General features: G+C 33.2%; 1 protein-coding gene across 8 annotated transcripts in view; it reads left to right on the forward strand.

The window, feature by feature from the left end:
- Nucleotides 1-557: 557 nt before the first annotated feature.
- The window catches only part of LOC134527543 (superkiller complex protein 2), a 141019-nt gene continuing 124135 nt past the window's right edge, over nucleotides 558-17441 (forward strand). For 4 of the 8 annotated variants that reach the window (XM_063360313.1, XM_063360314.1, XM_063360311.1 and 1 more), the window contains exons 1-2: nucleotides 594-786; nucleotides 13456-13635. In XM_063360313.1, the coding sequence (XP_063216383.1) occupies nucleotides 751-786; nucleotides 13456-13635 (216 nt within the window). In that variant the 5' untranslated portion in view covers nucleotides 594-750. Of the gene's footprint in view, nucleotides 787-13455; nucleotides 13636-17441 lie in introns of all 8 variants that reach the window. The other 4 variants (XM_063360309.1, XM_063360306.1, XM_063360307.1 and 1 more) reach the window with 4 other exon arrangements.

Raw genomic sequence — 17441 nt, forward strand, 5'->3', positions numbered from 1 at the left:
GACGCTCCCTTGGGGCTTGCGGGGGCGTCACAGCCACGCATATTACCGCAGTGCTAAATACCCAACTTAAAATATGAATAAAATATAATGATTAATATTGTAATCCCCACAATAAAAAATTACTTTCAGGGTTGCTACTATTTCTTTGTGTAACTATTTAAGCCTAGAAACTATTTTCAAGAGTAGTTTTGCAATTACAAATTTTTATTTGACACATCGATATGTTTATGTAAGAGAATATAAAATAGCTTATTGCCGCGACACGAGTAAGACTTCGGCACCAACGTGAATGAAGAAGTTTAACAACAAAAATGACTTTGAGAAATGATTTTGAGCATTTAGCAATGTCGTATTTGTTGAACCAAACATCGCACGAACTTTTCCAGCAATAATTAATAACAACGGAATAAAACTGGGGAAAAAAACGTATATTCAAAAATGCCAAAATATCTTTGTCATAAAAAAATGCGCGAAAGCCGTAGAATCAGGCGCTGCTGCTAGAATGCGCTGTCTCCCGTTTTTCGATTACTTTCTGATATTTTCTACTACAATATTTGTTTTTATGTACTAAACTGATTTCTGAATTGCTTAGTATCTATGAGCCATGTGGTGTTTACTTATTTGATTTAAAAAAAGTATTAATTGTTCATTTTTCATAAATCAAGATTTTGGCTTTGCTTCTGCATTATTGTACAACTTGGTTTAGTTGTGCACTGCTATGAAGGTTTAATACATTTAATATTAGAGAAAATGCCGCTTGCTCCAGAACATGAATATGAATTGCAGGTGGAGTAAAGTCAAATAGGCCGTTTATGTACCTACCCAGTTTGTTTTTGCTTTCATATTATTTTATTTAACAGATCGTGGTAATTTTATATTATACTAGTTTCAAAAGAAAAAAACGGTGAAATTTGGCAATTGTATTTTGTAATATACTTAATTATTTATAGGTACCGTAACAAAGCATTTTTTTTTTAATCCTGCTTGATACCAAAGTATTATAATTTCACTGACCAGGTGTATTCCAGATCCCGATTCCATAACTACTGATGTCACCAATATGGCATCGCTCACATTATTACTACCTCTACATCCCTACGGGTCAAGCACGGCATATGGAGCTTTTTAGGCAGGGAACTACTATCAACTCACTATTTTTCACGCATTTCATGTATTAATATTTTACTTTTTTGGTACCGTAAACTAGACCATAATCCCCCTGCTCTAGTATATTTTGTAATATTGATATTTCTTTATCAAAGATATGTCTGTACATGCTACAAATTTATGGAGTATTGCAAATACAACAGCGTGCCCAATTTATTAAAATACTTTATGATACCAACAAAAGTTGTGGGAAAAGTGGTGAATTATAAGAAATAAAATATTGGTATCACAAAATAGACTATACTGAGTAGGACTGTATACTACTTCATGATACCTATCAAATATTACGTCAAAAAGACTCACTTTAAAAATCAATACTGGTATTGCAAAATAGACTAGACCAGGTGGGATTGTATTCTACTTCATGATATAAGATGAAATATGTTGAAAAGTCTCACTTTCAAAAAATTAAAACCAGTATTGCAAAATAGACTACACCTGGTGAGACTGCAGTCTACTTCACAATACCACAAAAATATTTTGTCAAAATTCTTAGTTTCACGTAATTTAATACCGGTAGCTATTTCACCTAACATCAAAAATGAAACCCACACAACACACCTCTCACCTAGCACATCAAACGAAATTCACATATAAAAAACTACAAATCAAAAAAATTAAAAGTCATAAAAAAATCCTTACCTTTCTAGGTTTTATGTCAAAATTCATTATTGTCAATGTGGAACTTTTATACATTAAATTTACTCAAAAAAATTTCTTTTTATCCATTTAATATATTCTATATAACAAAATAAGTACTGTTACTTTCCTGTTCACAACTAAAATCACACAACCATGCATTCTTCCTCTACTCTTCACCGTTATATCATTTCAATGTTAATAAACACGACTTTGCTCTTCTTTCATGACTACTACACTTATTTCTACACCTATTCAATAAATTTCTTGATAACTACTTAATACTTATTGTAGGTATTCTTATTTATTCTCTTTACAAAAATATTTAATTCTATTTATTAATTCACTCATCTTTATACCCCAATCAGTCCAAAAGGTTTTTTTATTTTCCCACAGTTTTATTTCGGCTTTTGTTGTTGCTAATATTACATACTTTAATTTATTTTGTTCCACAATTCAATTAGTTATCATTGGCCAACTTCCATGATATCATACATTTCCCCTACTTTATTTCCAACCAATAGCAAGACTGGTATTGTGTTTTTAACTTGACTCCTCTGACTGACCATAACAAACCTTTGGCATGATTTTACAGTATTTTAAATGCCGTTTAGTAACCTAACCAAACTTTCACAAGCAAAAGAAACCAATTAAAGATTTAAAAATTAGTGAAATCAAAGATGTAATTCATTTTCATCACATTAATTAATTGTACCCAAAACATTTTTTTTTTTTTAGAATTTTTAATATTTTTCTTAGAAAAATATCTACTCTAACAACATTTAACATCAGAGTCCGTAATCTATGTGCAGTGTAACTTCTTCTCGTTGTTTACTGCTTTTGATGGTGTTTGTCTGTGCTGCTACATGTTGCTCTCAAATCTACAATTCTATTGTCTCACTTCACTCTGCATGCTGTGCTGCTACATGTTGGACACTCCGTTGGAGCCAACTAGGCACCTGTTGTGCATTTAGTTAATTTATTGCAATCGTGCTGTGTACATGTATTAATATCACAACTGCACGTCATCCATATGCATGTTTAATGTTTCATCTTGCTGGCTGCTATACAGTGTCTCACTCTTAGTTTGCAGTACAGAATGAATGGCGCGTACACTGTTGCCAGAGTGATACTATTAGACAACCAAGATTATTTCTGTTCCACTAATTATTCATGCAACTTATTCTCACTAAAAAGTTTCTTTTGTATGCCATTGTTAATAAAATAAATTAATAAATTATACATAACTTAGTGTTATTTTATTTAATTTTAATAATTTTAGAGATTTTTTAGACTATAAAAAATATTGTCTATTGAAAAAAATAAATTCAATACTAAACACCAATTATTTCACATGAGAAACTATTTATAGCAAACATAGCTAAAAATTGCAGGAATTCCATTAAAAAAAAGTTTGCTGACAAATGCATTTGAAATCAAGATGGCAACTTTTATTTCTGCCTCAGAAGTAATAATTATATTATGATTTGACGAAATACATGAAGATATATTGTTTTCCATATTCTCATTTAAAATTTTTCGCTACAGCATACATTATTAAGATTTTTCCCCTCAGAAATATTTCATGACATTACAGAATTACAGTTTTTCTGTTACATAACAAAGTGGTGTCTAAAATGTTTGTGCTCTGTGGTATATATCTGGCAATGATGCATACCGAAACAAGGACAGCACTAGTGGCAGAAATAATGTATTGGAAAGAGAAAGTGAATGTCCAATACACTACACACGGCAAACTAAGGATGAGACACATTGTAGTTAAGCACACAGTTCGTGGGACAGACTATAAAAATACTGTGGTACAGAGTAGACTACTGAACGACTTAAATGTAGGGTCTTAAATGTGTGTCAGTACTGTGGTTTTCACTTACATGCTGCTTACACTTTTGTCTTCACTTAGCCATAGCTTAAGCTTTGACATAATGACTCAAATATAGATCATTACAGACAACTACTTCTGCCATAATACTGGTAGGCTTACCTGGTGGGTGTTGGACAGCCCCACGTTGGGCATTAATTAATGTGTACAGCCTTATGCTGTTATGCCAATTATTCTGTGAAGCCACTGGTTGGGCGAACAATTAATATGTAATAATAGAAACTTAACATCCATGTTGGATGCCAATTAATTCTGTTAAGTCCCTGCAATGAGGTGCAAATTTATTATTTCAGAGAGTTAAGTGTGAGTCTTATCATAATTTTCTGCTCGTTAATTCAGTATATTAAACCATTTAAATCTTATATAATTTTTGTCGGGTACCAAACCTGAATAGTTGCTTATTTTGGAATCAACCATATTATATTTAAAAGAATGAGTCTTAGAGTTAAAATGATTAATACTGTGAAGTTAAAGTAAAGAATTTATGACTAAAAAATCTGTTTCAACATTAAATATTTTATTCAAAGCACTAATTATTTTAACATCTTTTTGAAGATATTCACTTGATATTGGCAATACAACACATTTACACCGACATACGCAACTAAGTTTTGTTCTGGTACACTTATTGAATCATATGTGTTACGTGTATCACACTTGGATGTCAAACATAAAAACATATATCACAGATAAATAACATATTCCTTTTATGTTCATGTCCAAAAACTAGTTATACCAACAGTGTTTCTTAAAAATAGAAATTCAAAGGATTAAATTATTATCTTTAACTCAAATAAAATGAATAAATTCATAATTACTCTAAGCATGGCTAACTAAGTAGTAGTGGTGAAGTAAAATTTTGTATGGAATTCTGGGATATCAAATTATTTACAACTATAATAAATATCTCAATTTGAAGCAATCAAATAAATTACTGTTAATTATTTCATTAAATACATATAATTAAATTTAAAAAATAAAAGTGTAACTCTGGATGTGGATATAACTACAATTTCATACAATATACACAAAATTCACTATGTTTAAAACACAATATATCGGAACTTACCTGTTATACTCTGAATTACTCTTCTCATAGCCTGTCCTGGAATACTTTCAAACAATTCTCCAACTCGTAGATATAACTGGCTGCAAATAATCTTCCAGTCAATGAGACATGAACAAACAAACTATTTTTAGTAACATTCAAAGTACTAACCAGAACAATAATTCTTGCTTGATGTTTATTAAAAAAATGTTTATTAAAAAAATTTCTCATTTGAACATGTTTATAGAACTATCCATTGTTCTATGATACTGCATATAAAAATTAATCAGTTGGAGTTCTCTTGAAATTTGGCCAAGTATTCAAAAATAAAATATTATTCAAAGTAACCAAAATTTCTTGATAATTATTCACCATCAAATTGTTCATCCTAAAAGACTCATAAGATAAGAATCAAACTTCAAAATATGGCAAGAGTATGTAATATGTCTTGTGCTATGTGATGGTCTTTGACAATTTTCCCTGCCCCAATCCCATTTTTCACAATTCATTCAGTTCAATTACTGTTAAATTCACAATGACAAATCATTGAGGCTTACAAAGCATACTTAAAAATCTAAAATTTGTTATTACATTTATAACATTTTCTATCAAGTTGTAAGTTATTCACTTGGCTTTAAAATATAAATAAGCTTTTTTTCAGAAATAAATAACTTTAATGCATTAATTAATTTAATATCTAAATAGTAATTTATTTTCATATTTTCAAAACATTTGTTGATATTGGTTATTATATTAGGCATAACATCAAACTACAGACAAAGTATTTACAAAACATGTTACAGCATTTGAATTAAAATAAAATATATTTGATCATAAAGGTATTATTATCTGTTTATTTACTTAAAAATTAAATAACAATATAAACTTCCATGTTTGCAATTAAATATGCCAGAAGAAAATACACCTCACAGTGTTTTAAAGCAAAGGCCTTCTCCATTATTAAAATACCTTAAGGTATTTTTTTATGGAGTAAGCCTGTATTAAAATATATACTACATTTTTTTTTTTCCAGAAAATGTTGGAAATAATTTTTACTAATCTTTGTTAATTATCTTGCAAGAAAAACATGTTTTATTATAATTAGTTTTTATTCCATTCTATTTCGTTTATATATTTTTATTTACGTCCATCTGACTCTACATATGTTTTCACTCGGTTGTATAGGACACGTCAAAACATTAGTTAAGTATTCAAAAAGTATAGACATGTAAAAGAAGGGGGCAGGGACTAGCATTATAGGTAGCCTCTAAAGATAAAAGTAGATACAAGTAGACATAGACGGTTGTAAAACAGTAATACATTTACAAGTACATATACATTTTACAGCCAAAATGTATGTGGAATTACTAATTAATCTTGTTAACATTGAAATAGTATTGAGTATCCATGCCACTTTAATTCTTCGAGCGTGCCCATATACTCAACATTTTATCCCGTGCTGGAGTAATTTTCTATGAAGCGAGATGGTGCAGTGGCGAGACACTGGACTTAAATTGAACCGAACCTGGGTCGGGATCCCAGTCGGGCCATATGGCTTTCTAGTTCACATGGTTCCACGAAGATACTTCAGGTGAATGCTGGGACGGTTCCTTGCTGTAGGCCATGGCGAATCCTTCCCCAGCATTCTTGCTCTGTGTGGTTAGTAGTCACGTGCTTTCATCTCTAATCACCTCGCTGTTGACATATTAACAGAAAGAAATGTGAGCTAGTCCTTCAGTATTACCGGAGATGTGTAACATCTAACCTCGGTAACGAGAAAATGAATGTGTTCTCATTTTGCAAAATACACTTATAATATGAAACAATGACATAATATATAATATAGAATTGTTTGAAATAATGCAGATAAATATACACAAAATTGTATTTTAAACTACATTTCTAGATGCGAATCACATGTAGATTTTGCACAATTAGCTTTTTTATTTTGTTTCTGCCCCTTTTTTGATGAGCTTTGCAAATTATTCCACTTTCACATTACCACATTACTCCGATTATTAATTGACCGTAAATAATTTTTTTGAATTTCCTAGCTTTTTTTTTTTTCATGTTTGAATACTAGCAATTTAGGTAAAAAAAAGTATGTAATAATTAATGTTTTGTGGTATTAGTCTGCTTGTGAGTGTTGTTTATTGTGTTAAATTATCTTTACCAAAGTTGCAAACCATCTTGTGGAAAAATTAGTGGGTTTTCATAAGGATGGGAAAAAAATTGTGTCAGTCCTAGTCAGTGACGTAAACATCTAACCTCGTAATGAGCAAATTCATGTGTTCTTATGTTGTCAATGTTGCAAATAAATTTATAATATTAAATTTGGACACAAATTTTAAAGTAGAATTCTCTAAAATAATGCCGAGCCTGATAAATATACTGATCAATAAAATATTTACTTTCGAAGAAAATACCAACATTTCTAGACGTGAATCACACACTTTCTGCACCTGCTGCTAGAAAGCGCTGCTTGAATTGTAAACATTGCTTGCCACCATTACCTGCAGATGGCAGCACAAAGGAAACCAAATTTTTAAACTATTATAAATGGCTCCGATAAATCAAAAAAGACTTAAAACAAATTCTAAACATGGCCATTAGACTTTATTTTTGACATAGAATTTTATTATAATACTATCTATTAAAATTCATTAAACAGTTAATAATATAAAATTTCCCTACATTTGGAGGTTATACTTCTATAGCATTACTAAAATAGTTACCTGAAACATTTAAAAAAATATATTATAACACTAAGTACCTATATGTTTGTATAATTGTTCTTTTTAAACAAATAAAATCTGTCTAAATAATTACTACAAAGAAATTTAACCAACCTTATTGAGCTGATTTATCATTTCATTATTATTATATTATAATGTTATTTCAAAAAAAAAAAAAATTCCAGTGACAAGGTTGGAACCACTTCCCTTCATGCAAACAAGTTCACATGCTACCACTGTGCTACAGAGATTGTTGCCATTTTGCAAGGAGAATATGTATTATAATCATTATAATGCCAGTTTTCTTAGTTATTTTAAAACTTGAGATTACTTTTGACTATGACTATTTTAGTTTACCAAATATATTCCAGGGTAGTTTTACTATCATGAAGTTTTATTTGGCACACCAATACATTCAATATGTACCCTAATTATTACGAAAGTGACTATTTACAAGTTTAAGATGCTACATGTAGGTCCGCCATATTTGTGTCACATTTACGTTATATGACTTCCATACCATTTTCACGAAATTACTGTATACTAAGCTAAGCTAAGCTAAGATGTTTAAGGGTGATTATCACGAAAGTAAGGATTCTGGTACTACAATATTTTTGATTTTTAAACTTCTTAAAAATTTTTGGAAAAAATCAGTGTTCATCTTAAAAGGGTACTTAATTACAATTATCTATTGGTCACATAGTTTGATGTCTGTAAATACTTAAATACCAATTTTGAAATTTGTGAGACAGGAGAATGACAACTTCTATGAGAATGACAAGAAACTGAACTTGGTATGATGGTTTAATTTTTAAACACAATTCATGATACAAATACAAAATTTGCAGAGTTTTTATATAGGATTTGAGAACACAAACTGAGATGCTCTAGTCCCTGATGGAACTGGGGGCTGAATTTTCCGTAGGATATCATCAATTATGTACAAATGAATATCCCTTGGAGAAGGCCATTTCCAAGCTGTTCTTCCTAAATTAGTTGGCTCCATTGCATTGATTGTCACTGTCTTTCCTCCATCGTTGTCAGTGCATGTAATTTCTCCTGGGTAGGTTTGACCTTCATATGTGACTGCTACCCATTCTCCAACTGAATACTGTGAGGTTGTATCTGAAAAAAATACAAACATCTTAGTTTCACATACATCAGTACCTACTGCATTCCGCTCATTATGTCGTTTGACTTCAACTGTTAGTAATGTAAATTAATTATTTATTAAAATCATATACTTATGAATGATAACATGCCCTACCTTGTTCGACCAACGTGAGAGACTTTTGTGAGTCACTTGAGAACACAATCCCAAAATGCTTGCTATTTTGATTCAGTGTGCACTGCAAGCAGCTCAGTGCTAGGTAACTGTGTGTGCTGGGTGTAGAAGTAACTGTCACTTGATGGATTTTCATTGTTCCTTTTACAGTCACTAGTTTTCCTCCTTTATGTAGAATCTCATCAAACTTGAGAATATCGTTCTCAGAGATTTTACAACATTAAATGTTTGGACAATTTTCTTCCAATTTGTCAAAAAGGTAGGGAGATTTGTAATATCTGTTCCTTGTGCGATAATGCTGTCTGCTGTTCGTTTCAAACATCCACCGACACCATACGGTGCTCCTTTACCATGGCCAGCCTCACTAAAGTTCCAAGTTGCCATTGTTACCAATGGGTATCATTCCACCACAGATTGAAACAAGTAAAAGTTTTTCTTGTTCCTGTACTGTGTGGATGGTGAATCACTCAAAAAGTGAACAATTTTTATTTGGGGGCACTGCTGAAGTAGATATTTTACCACTGGATCAAGGTGAGCCCAGATAGCGGCAGGGTCATGTCGAAGACTATCAGAAAGAGTACAAAATGAAAAAAAGTTTTTTCCCATGTCTTCAGCCTTGTAATAAGCAACACCAGTATGCAATGTAAACTGCTGCCTTGAAGCGCCAAAGTGGATTGCCTGTACTTCTTCTGAATATTTGGCTGAAAAATTCTCACTGAAATCTACGTGGAAAAGAGCCTTTTCGTAACTTATATTTTCTTTCAACTCTTTGATGTATTGATGTTGATGATGGATGTTCACCACATGATTCATGAATTTAACGATAGTACTTTCTAATTCATGAACAGCACTTCCAATGTCAATTTTGATCCCAGTTTTTGTTGTAATTTGAAATACTTTTTCATTTCCTTGTACTACTCGAGTTTCTTTTGCTGTTACCCATTTGTGATAAACAATACACTCAGACAAATTTAATTCTTTATAAAGAATCACTTGATCTTTGCATTCATCACACTTTATCAACAAACACTTTTCACAGCACAACATTATTTCCTCTGGCTTTTTAGCGTTTATCACATCACTCACATGCAATTTCTCTGTTATTATTTCCATGTTACTATGTGTGATACACAAACAAGTATCCCGACTGTTCACATTGCGTGCAACAATCCAAAAAGGTTTGAATCGACAGAATGTAGTGTAACTCAGCCTAATACCCAAATCCAAATTTTTAAATTTTGCATACAGTTCCTTTAAACTACCGTTCAAATATCTCTTTTGTTTCTTCAATTTACACCTTGTTATGAAATCTTTCTTTCCAGAGCATTGTGTGCTGTTTTCATCCTGTGTGAAGAAATCTATTACTGTTTGTTTTGCCATTTCAGTAGACTTCCTTCTGATATTCTCTTCAACATTCTTGCTTCTATTCTTTAAAAATTTGAATACATTGGTCATGCATCTGTATTTCTTCACTATTCTTCCAGCAATAACTCTTTTGAAATTGTCTTTAGTCTTGTGAGATTTTATTTGGTTGTAATTATGGGTGAGCTGACTTAACAATACTTCTCCAAAAACCAGCTTTCGTTTAATATCTTTATTAACCTTCCGCCCTTTCAAGAAACCATTTACTTTCGTTTTAGGTGTAGCATTCTTCTTGTCACTTTCCATTTTTGCAAGCAATCTTTGGTATCGCTTTCGATACCTTGCTGCTTTTCTTTCACCTTCACACAATTTATTTTTAAGGTTTTGAAGTTCTTTTCTCCTTCTTCTCTTTCCGGCATTCATTCTGCCATCAACTTTCGCACAAGACGTAGAAGCAACATTAAGTGATGAACTTGTAGAGTCATTTGTTAATTGTTGAAGTTTAGAACGTGTGAAACAATTTGAAAGTTCACGTTCTGGTATCTCCCGTATGTTTTCCGAATCACTGCTTGGTGGTGAATTATTGGAGAGAAATATACATTTTTCTTCTGCTTTTTTCTTTCTTTCACGGTTTCTTCTTTGAGTTTCTCGCCATGACTTTCTTTGCTGCCTTTATTCCCCTGTGTTCTTTTTCAGCAATGGGTTTTATTTGACCTTTCTTCTTCCTGTTTTCATATTTCTGTTTACGTTTTATCTTCTCTGCAAGCAGTAATTCAGGATTGCATTTTATCTTTTCTTGTCACTTTTTTTCAGCATCTCGTTTTTTCTTCAGTTGTTCCTCTCTGCTTTGTTTTTTCCGTGGAGCCATAATCTGCAACACTGGAACATTTTCTATGTAAATTTGTAACTTTGTTGATACTATATTGTCAAATAGGCCCTCATTGCATGCCTATGATAAAGTATAAGTACTTTAAAAGTTTTATTTACTGCTAGGCAAGTGTAAAGAAGAAAAAAAGATTTTGGTCTGAGTGTGTCATTATCCTGGATTTGAGTCATTCTCCTCGAAAAATCAGAACCTTAAAAAGCCAGGAGAATGACTTTCATACCAGGAGAATGATAGCCAGGAGAATGACATTATCATTGGTTTACTCCATGGCTGAAGGCTTAGAACATTTTTTGAGGTTAGATTTCACCTACAATGAATTGCCAATTAATATATCTACATTTTAAGTTAGAATAAAAACTGTTATTACTTGAACTTAAGTTGAAAAGGCATACAGAAAAATGACAGTAGAAACAGTCACTTACCTGAATTCAAAACTTTGCTATTCTTCAGAAAACATGCAACAAATCACACACATTTTCTTGCAATGTCTTTCCCTCCAAAAAGTAAAAAATATTCAGTGTACCAACCACAACACAAAATGTATTCAACATTGAAACCTATTTTAAGGAAACTTCCCTTGTTACAGGAGAATGACCTTGAAATATTGGGACAGAACCAAAAATTTAATAATAAATTTCTCTCTGCTTATAAAAATCAGAAAAAAAAATTAAACTTACCATTGAAGTGTTTATATTAGAGGAAAAAAATATAAATGTGCCAATTTTCAATAAGACTATTAATGACATACCAGTAAGTTGCACTATCTGAGATGTGGGACATACCAGGAGAAAGACATATTTAGTCTATTTAATTTTTTTTATGCATAATGCATTACATTAATAATATAACGTTACGATGTCATAAGAGAATTCAATTTTTGGAAAAATCCTGGAATAGTCAGGGAAATATATTTTAGATCAGAAAATTGATATATATGTGTTTATATATATATAGAGAGAGAGAGAGAGAGAGAGAGAATTAAATTTTTAGGAAAAATTCTGGAATAGTCAGGGAAATATATTTTAGATCAGAAAATTGAAATAAACTCATTAAATATAATGTTACGAGTGGGTGAAACAGATTCGTTAAGGTAACCCAATTAATTTTATTCAGTTTTATATGCTACTAATATTTACATTACTAATTTAATCATAACACTTCATGTCTGTGCACAAAATACTAAGTATCTGTCAATTCCACAGTTCACACTCCTCACTGGAGCTAGTTTCAACCAACAGTGACCTTACCTCGAACCTCACGCCACTCGGTCACACACGCACGGTATCTGTCAAGTCCACAGTTCACACTCCTCACTGGAGCTAGTCTCGATCAACAGTGACCTTACCTCGAACCTGTCCACACACCTAGTCTCACGCCACTTGGTCACACACGCACTGTCCCGTCACTCCACGTCTGCGCTGCTCGCCGAACTCTCACTTCACTCAACTCGCCTGTTGGAACTCCCATGGAGGCTAGCTTTACCACTTTTATACCCGTAGGTCGTCTTTCGGGAATGGACTGGAGTGGTTGTGATGAGTTGCGTCACCCCAGACCGAACTGAATGCTCAAAGCATCCAGAACAGTAGCTCGTTATTCACGCCACTCCACGCGGCGGCCCCTGTAAGTCTGTGGAACTCTCAAGCCGGTAAGGAACAGATGACAGCAGCGAGGAAGGAAGGCGTGGGGCAAGGGGGTGGCTGTGCGGGGCCGCCAGGCCACTCAGGTACCTGCCTGGTACACGTCGCGGCCATGCCTCCCACATTTGTAACAATATGCTTGATTCCGTACGAGTAACTGTTGAAAAAAATAGTGACTTTCTTTTATTACTTAATTTATCTATAACTGCCCAAAATAAAGACGCATATGTTTTACAATAACAATCAATATTCTGCACCATATTTAAACAGAACACAATATGTAACAGTTTTTGGCTAAGATACAAAACCAAAGAGAAATATTTTAATAACATACTTAAAATTCTCTCTCAATCAAGTAATTCTTTACATAAAAGACTTCCAAAAAATTTAAAAAAAAATTCTTATTCATTTTAAGTTTTTAGTACTGATATAATTTATCAAGCTTTGTCTTTACAAGAAGTTTGGTAAAACCATCTGCTAACTGATCTTAAGTTTTGGTGTATTTCAAGTCTGTCGTGCCTGAAGCTGTTATATATCTAAAATTATATTTGAAATCAACATCTTATGACACTGGATATTTTGTAATATGTGACTCAAATAATAAATTTCAAGTATTGTAACTATGTATGTAGCATACTAATATGCAGTAATTAAAAAAATTGTGAAAATTGTCAGTCAGACTCATTAAACACAGCATAATTTGCTAGTTTTAAAAGTGTTAAGCTTCACGACAAATCAACACACAAGATCTTGCTATGCAGCGGCAATGATAACGTTGTAGATGTTGTGTTGGTAGCTGCCGTTCGGGCCGCCGCCCGTGCTGCCTGACGTCCAGAAGCAGCTGAAGGAGTACCTGGTGCGTCCTGACCGCCTGCCGATACACGACTACGAGCGTGCGCAGCAGTTCTGGCCGCGCCAGACCGACCCCAGCTCCCTCTACAACTACGATGTCACTCCTGCCGGATCCGTCCTGAAGGTGCGGAACACAGCCTTCGCTCTCCGGCTCGCTGCCTGGCCGTGTTCGCGACAGATGCCAATTTGTCTAGAATGGGTTTTGTGCCAGCCTATTTTGTAAAACATTGTACTTGACTTCTTAATTTTTTGGTTTTAAGAAATATTTTTTAAGAGTCTTACCTACCTGGGCACCTATATGGTAGGTAGAGCTTCAGAAAAAAATACACGTGATAAAAATACTGATCAAGGTATCTGAATAGGATCTGTTTTAAGAAAAGCATTTAAGGATACACTTAGGGAGGATGACTAGTTCTGTTTCCATATTTAGTTTTCAAACTGTATTTTTATAAGTGTAAAAATTGCTGAAACATAGGTTTTTAGAATAATTTTTATACATGAACCTGTGATACAGATTTTTGAAAGCACTCAAGGGACTTGCATTATACCTTTATCGTCATTTCTTGGTCATACATTGTGATGGTTTCCATTCAAATGAAACCACAGTGAATGACGAGAATACGGCATGCTAGTTCAGAGCCTTATGCTTAGAGGTGAAACCGCGCTAGAAGCACCAGCAAGCATTGCACTTATCATCCTCCCTCGCAAACAAAAATATACCCCTGACAAGGCGAACCAGGAATGTTTTCTAACTCAGCAAATTAGTTCACACTGCCTAAGTCAAGTGCAGAAGTAGCTCCTTTCACCCATCAGAGTGCAGACATGAGCAAAGTATATTGAAGACTAACAAACAGTGAAATTGTCCTAATATAATATAAAGATTTAACTAATATATAACAATGTATTTATATAATTATCTATATTATAACATGATCTTCTTAATAAAAAATTTATTTGTTTATGTGTATCAGTTTAGAAGGGCTATTACAAAAAAGCGAAGTAACTTACAAAAATGAGGTTTATTTTATTGTAATCATTATACATTCCCATTTTTTTATCAAGTGCAGGAGATCACATCAGGAAGGTGGTGGCCATCAGCAGTGGTGCATTGATGAATGTGTTTTCAGAACTGTTTAACCGCTTTTCTGCACATTTTTCACACCTTTTACTCTTGACTGCGCTACAGCCCACACTGCTTGAGTTTCAATGGTGAACCTTAGGCAAATGCTTCCTATGCACCTTGTGTCTGAGAGGGTGACTTGGGGTGGCCTGCACGCTCACTGGAGACTTCTTCTTGTCGGGTAACCTCAAGGAAAAGGTTTTTAAAAATCGTCCTCACAACTTGGAAGAAAATATGTAGAAAAGCAGTCGAAGTGTTCCAAAATCGCCTTCATCAATGTATCGCGGCTGATGGCCACCATATTTGTGATGTGATCTTCAGAAATTGGTTAAAAAAAATGGGGATGTGTACTGATTCCAATCAAATAAACCTAATTTAAGTGGCCCCTTTTTTTTATTTATCAGCCCTTCAAAACCAATACATACCTTTTGCCCCACTCTGTATTTATATATATTATAGTAGTGTTGGTCACAGGTTCAGCTCCAGCACTCTGGGAGTGACTCAGGTTTGTGAACATGAAGTCGGTGCCCAAGTAGTTTGTAACCCATCATGAAGTTGGGGCCTCTGTGCATATCAGTGTCTTACCTTGTGTAATTGAGTCTGATGAATATTGTATACATTCTTCAAGGAGGGCAGCAAATACCAGTCAAGGCTTCTATTGAACACCCAACAGCTATAAAACTCCAAGCATCTACTTAGTAAAACTCTAACATTGACCGACTGACAGAGAGACAACGCACAGCCTAAACCGGTGGACCTAGAGACTTGACATTTGGAAGAAATATTCCTTGAGTACCTAGAGGTGCACTGAGGTCGGATTTTTTGTAATTCTATCCCTAAAGGGCGAAGAGGGGTGGTAAAGTTTGCATAAAGAAAAATACCACTCTATGACACTCTCACAATGAATTCTCAGAAACTATAAGACCTACAGACTTGAAACGTGACACGTATATTCTTACATCCATTAAGAAAGGATTTTAGGAAAATTAGCTCACAAGGGGGTTGCGGAGGTGTTAAAGATCATAATTAGGTACCCTATTTTTCAATGCTATTGAATTGTTAGTGCTTTCTTCACCTCTATGCAACTGCTAATGCATTGTTGATACCTTCTCTGGCTCCTTCTTTAGTCATTTTCAAATCTTTATCGGCTACCAGGGCGGGTCGCAGGGGCATTAAAGATTAAAAATTTCCTGTTTTTCAAGTGTATCTCCTACAGACTTGAAACACTGCAGGGATGTTTGTTATATTACATACACATTAATTGAGCATGTGGTTACCAGAAAATTGGCTCTCAAGGAGGATTGCGGGGATGTTAAAATTCAAAATTTTGCGTGTTTCAACAATAAATTCTACAAATTTTTGCAGGGTGTTGAAGATCAAAATTTTCCCGTTCCTGTAGTATATTTCCTACAGTTTTGAATTTTGGCTGTGATATTCCTTATATTACATAGCCATCAACTGAGGATGAGGTTTCCCGAAAATCAGCGATCAAAGGATATTAGTCCGGGCAGTGCAGGGAAATTCAGCTAGTTCTTAAATAATTCTTTTGTAAATTTCCACTTTCGTTTGCTCAGGAACAATTTTGTAATGCACTAAGTTCTCAGAAATCCTGCCTGCAGTGTATAGTATTGTAAATAAGGTTTAACAAATAATTGGTAGTAGTGAACATAAAATTACAATAAATAAATTCATCTAGAGAAATGATAGAAATTTTGTGTTAAATGAATTTTATTTAAGAGCCTCAAGACATTCATCCAGTCTAGTCTAAATGAAATAAATTTCACTAGTTGTTAGTCAGTTATATAGTTACAGTTCCAATTATATATTCACTTTTCCTATATTTCCTATTTTTTTTAGCATGTTTATTATACTGTCCCATATTTCCTATATTTTTGATTACAGGATGTTCTATATTTATTGTGATCTTTTACTATTTTCTTGTTCTTTCTCATATGTTCTTGATTTGTTAGTTTTTTTTTTAACCTCTACTTCTTACTTTTATTTCTAAATAAATTTAAGTTCTCTAAAAAAAAATACATATTTGAAGACAAATTTTACCTTAAGTGCAATTTACTTATTTTCTTAATAGATAACAGTTGTTTGTCCCAATAAAATAAGACTGAGTAGGATAAAATTTCACAGATAGTTTCCTGTAGCATAATTCTTTGTTTTACTTACGGTCCTCATCTATACTAAATTTGTGATAGTCCTTTTGTGGAGCAACTGAAGCAGATGTATTTGAATATACCTCACTCCTGTCTCACCTATTAGAGCCTTATAAATCAGGCTCTTTATGCTACTAGATTAAGCATAGTACACTAGGTAAGTTGTGTGTTCTGCATATAATCTAAGGTTCCACATAAATTTGATGTTTTATTTCCATGCTAACATTGTTTCCTGTTAGTAATGATTAGGGCAGTGATGGGAACTAGTATAAAATGTTAATAACAAATCCTTATCATGTGAGCTGATCCAAGTGAGATCCAGTGCAAAGCCAGCTTGCTTTGAGCAATATCTCACAATGTCAAGGCCGGATAGTTCCACCTTCTGTTTGCTCTCATGGTTTTCTTACCATTTAATGGTTGTATTTGCAAATTTTGAACAACATTATTTTGCTTCAAGTGTGTAAGGAAAAAAATTAATAAAACCTTAGTTGTGATTATGAATCATATATTAACAAAATTTTAAATAAATAATATTTTTAGTCTCTAGTTAGGTTTTACAAAAGTTAGAGGCTTTGTCATGGCTATAGCTGATTCTGATAAACAAGCAAGAAATCTCACAAAATGTCAGCCATCCAAGCTAATGCT

Source organism: Bacillus rossius, chromosome 1 (assembly GCF_032445375.1).
Source record: "Bacillus rossius redtenbacheri isolate Brsri chromosome 1, Brsri_v3, whole genome shotgun sequence".
In the NCBI taxonomy this organism is placed as follows: domain Eukaryota; kingdom Metazoa; phylum Arthropoda; class Insecta; order Phasmatodea; family Bacillidae; genus Bacillus; species Bacillus rossius.